The sequence below is a fragment of the Lithobates pipiens genome, unplaced genomic scaffold (assembly GCF_037356315.1).
Source record: "Lithobates pipiens isolate NorthernLeopardFrog02 unplaced genomic scaffold, aLitPip1_a1.2 Scaffold_1, whole genome shotgun sequence".
Classification (NCBI taxonomy): domain Eukaryota; kingdom Metazoa; phylum Chordata; class Amphibia; order Anura; family Ranidae; genus Lithobates; species Lithobates pipiens.
In genome coordinates, this window is record NW_027507685.1 from 195,299,667 (window position 1) to 195,302,651 (window position 2,985).

Here is a 2,985-nt window from a genome sequence, read left to right on the forward strand (position 1 = left end):
TGACCAGAGCACTTTTTACAATTTGGCACTGCGTTGATTTAACTGGTAATTGTGCGGTCATGCAATGTTGTACCCAAATTAAATTTGTGTCCTTTTTTTTCCACAAATAGTGCTTTATTTTGATAGTATTTTATTGCCTCTGCTATTTTTATTTTTTGTAATATACATGGAAAAAGGCTGAAAATTTTGAAAAAAAAATTATATTTTCTACTTTTTGTTATAAGAAAAATCCAATAAACTCAATTTTAGTCATACATTTAGGCCAAAATGTATTCAGACACATGTCTTTGGTATAAAAAAATGTCAATAAGCGAATATTTATTGGTTTGTGCAAAGGTTATAGCATCTACAAACTAGGGTACATTTTCTGGAATTTACACTACAGTTTATGACTGCCTATCTCATTTCTTGAGGTTCTAAAATGAAAGGGCAGTACAACCCCCCCCCCCCAAATGACCCCATTTTGGAAAGTAAACACCCCAAGGAAATTGCCGAGAGGCATGTTGAGCCCACTGAATATTTTTTTTTTTTTTGACCCAAGTGCTTGAATAATGGATTACTTATTACTTTTAACATTTGATTTTGTAATAAATGTAATTTCTGTTTACAATTGTTAGAAATTAATTTGTTAAAGAAAAAAACATCTTCCGGATAACAGGGGAACAGGTAAAGAAGGATCCGTGGACATGTCTGTTCCATGATACTGGCAAAACATTAGGGGAATACAAAAACTCATTGATTCCTCACTTATTGATTGCCGCAAAAAGCCTGATCCCAAAGAGATGGGTTACTGCCGAACCCCCATCTATGAGGGAATGGTTAGGTAAAATAGAGTGGTTAAGATCAATGGAGGAATCAATATTTAGAAGAGGGGACCAAGTGGAAACTTATTATAGTAAATGGGGAAAATGGTTGGAGTTCAAGAAAACAAGGGAATATCTCAGAATGAGTGGATCCGAGGGGAGGTGAGGGGGGGAGCGGGAGAGAGAGACGGAGAGAGAGAGGGGAGGGAGGGGGTGAGGGATCGGGGGGGGGATGGGGTTATATAAGGAAACGGAATAGGAAGTATATTTTTGTAATACATTTACTTTTCGAAACTTTAACAAAATAAATAAAGAATACAATAGAGGAAAATGTTGAAAAAAAAAGGATTGCATGTGATGTGAAAGTAGCACTGCCAACCGGCTAAATGGTGGCGATAAGTAGAAGGGAACTAAAGCAACAAGGGCGCAAAGCTTGCCACAATTTGTTGATGAGAGATCACGGCGTGCTATATACTGATGCAAAAAAAAAAAAAGAAAGAAAAATTCCATCGTGCTCCTTTGGATTTTCTTGTCACTGTGGTGAAAACGAACAATGATTTCACCCCAGTAATCATTCCAAAATCAAACAAATGTTCTTGAAACAAAAAAAAAAAATTCAACACATTTCTACTAGTCTACTAGACAACTTTAGACCAACAGTACTGTGCAGTATAGTGGATCCTGGCTGGCTCTTCCTCTTTCAGTCTGATTTATACTTTTTGTAGAATTTTCAAAAGCTAATATAGAGATAGATATAAATATTGACATTAATTGTATTTGAATTATTTATTCATATGATTTTAACAATTGTACATACAACTGAATTAGAGGGCATTTGTATATTTGTCTCAGTTGAGTGTTAAATTGTCAACCTGATATGGCACAACTGACTATTGCATTATTAAAATAGATGCCATTTTTTCTTATCTAGCACTTTGGAAGATACTATACTATGGAAGAATCCAACAAAACAGGAACGACATATTTCATCATTGAAGGGATTTCTGATGTCCCAGAATTACAGCTTCCCATTTTTTTGTTGGTTCTGCTGATTTATCTCTTCATTCTAGGAGGTAATATGACCATTTTTTTATTGATCTGTATGGATCGCCATCTTCACACTCCAATGTACTTCTTCCTGGCCAACCTGTCCATTCTTGATGTTTCTTGTTCTACAATAACTCTTCACAAAGCTCTTATTACATTTGTCACTGGCAATAAATTAGTTTCCTTTGTTGGTTGTATGACACAGATGTTTTTCTTCTTATCTTTTACATGTAATGAGCTGCTAATTCTGACAGCAATGGGTTATGACCGTTATGTGGCTATCTGTCACCCTTTGCATTACCAGGTAATTATGAACTACAACGTCTGCTACGGTCTGGCTGGTGTCTGTTGGGTTTTGGGTTTCTTAGATATCATGCCTTGTGCTTGGAAAGTGTCATCCATTAGTTGTTACACATCATTGGCGGTCAACCATTTCTTCTGCGACTTTGTACCAATAGTGAAGCTTTCCTGCAGTGACACTTTTGCTTTGCAACTTTATGTGATTATTGAAGGAGTAATTCTGGCATCTTTTGTTCCATTTGTTCTCACTTTTATATCATATGTGTTCATTATAAAAAGCATACTTAGAATACGTTCCAGTAACGGGAGGTGGAAAGCTTTCTACACGTGTTCCTCACATCTCACAATCATCATCCTTCTTTATGGCACCTTGTCTTACCAATACTTCAGACCAGTTGAATATATTACACTGGGTTCCTATAAACTTTCTTCCCTGTTTAATACCACATGTGTCCCAATATTAAATCCCCTAATTTACAGCTTGAAGAATAAAGATGTCCATTCAGCTTTGAAGAGAAAGTTTAAGAAAATGTCTAGACTAATAAAAACAAAATGAACAAAAAAAACCTTGGTTCTTTGCTAACTTTTTAAAGTTAAATTTGGAGTTGTGTGCATGTTTGGTGAATTCGGCTTTGAAGAGAAAGTTTAAGAAAATGTCTAGACTACTAAAAAGATAAATGAACAAAAAAAAAAAAATCTTGGTTCTTTGCTAACTTTTTAAAGTTTTATTTGAAGTTTTGTGCATGTGATCCACTATCTTATTTGTTTCATATTTCTATAGTCAAAAAATGTTTCACTGACAGCTCCATGTCTGCACACACCTGGCTAGGCCCTG

The 2,985-nt window shown here is 35.3% G+C and overlaps 1 protein-coding gene across 1 annotated transcript; it reads left to right on the plus strand.

The window, feature by feature from the left end:
- The first annotated feature begins 1,737 nt into the window (after window positions 1-1,737).
- Window positions 1,738-2,747, plus strand: LOC143988736 (olfactory receptor 8G50-like). Its single transcript, XM_077488541.1, has one exon. It carries the CDS (start codon window positions 1,756-1,758, stop codon window positions 2,704-2,706), a length of 951 nt encoding a protein of 316 aa, XP_077344667.1. The 5' UTR covers window positions 1,738-1,755; the 3' UTR covers window positions 2,707-2,747.
- The last annotated feature ends 238 nt before the right edge of the window (window positions 2,748-2,985 follow it).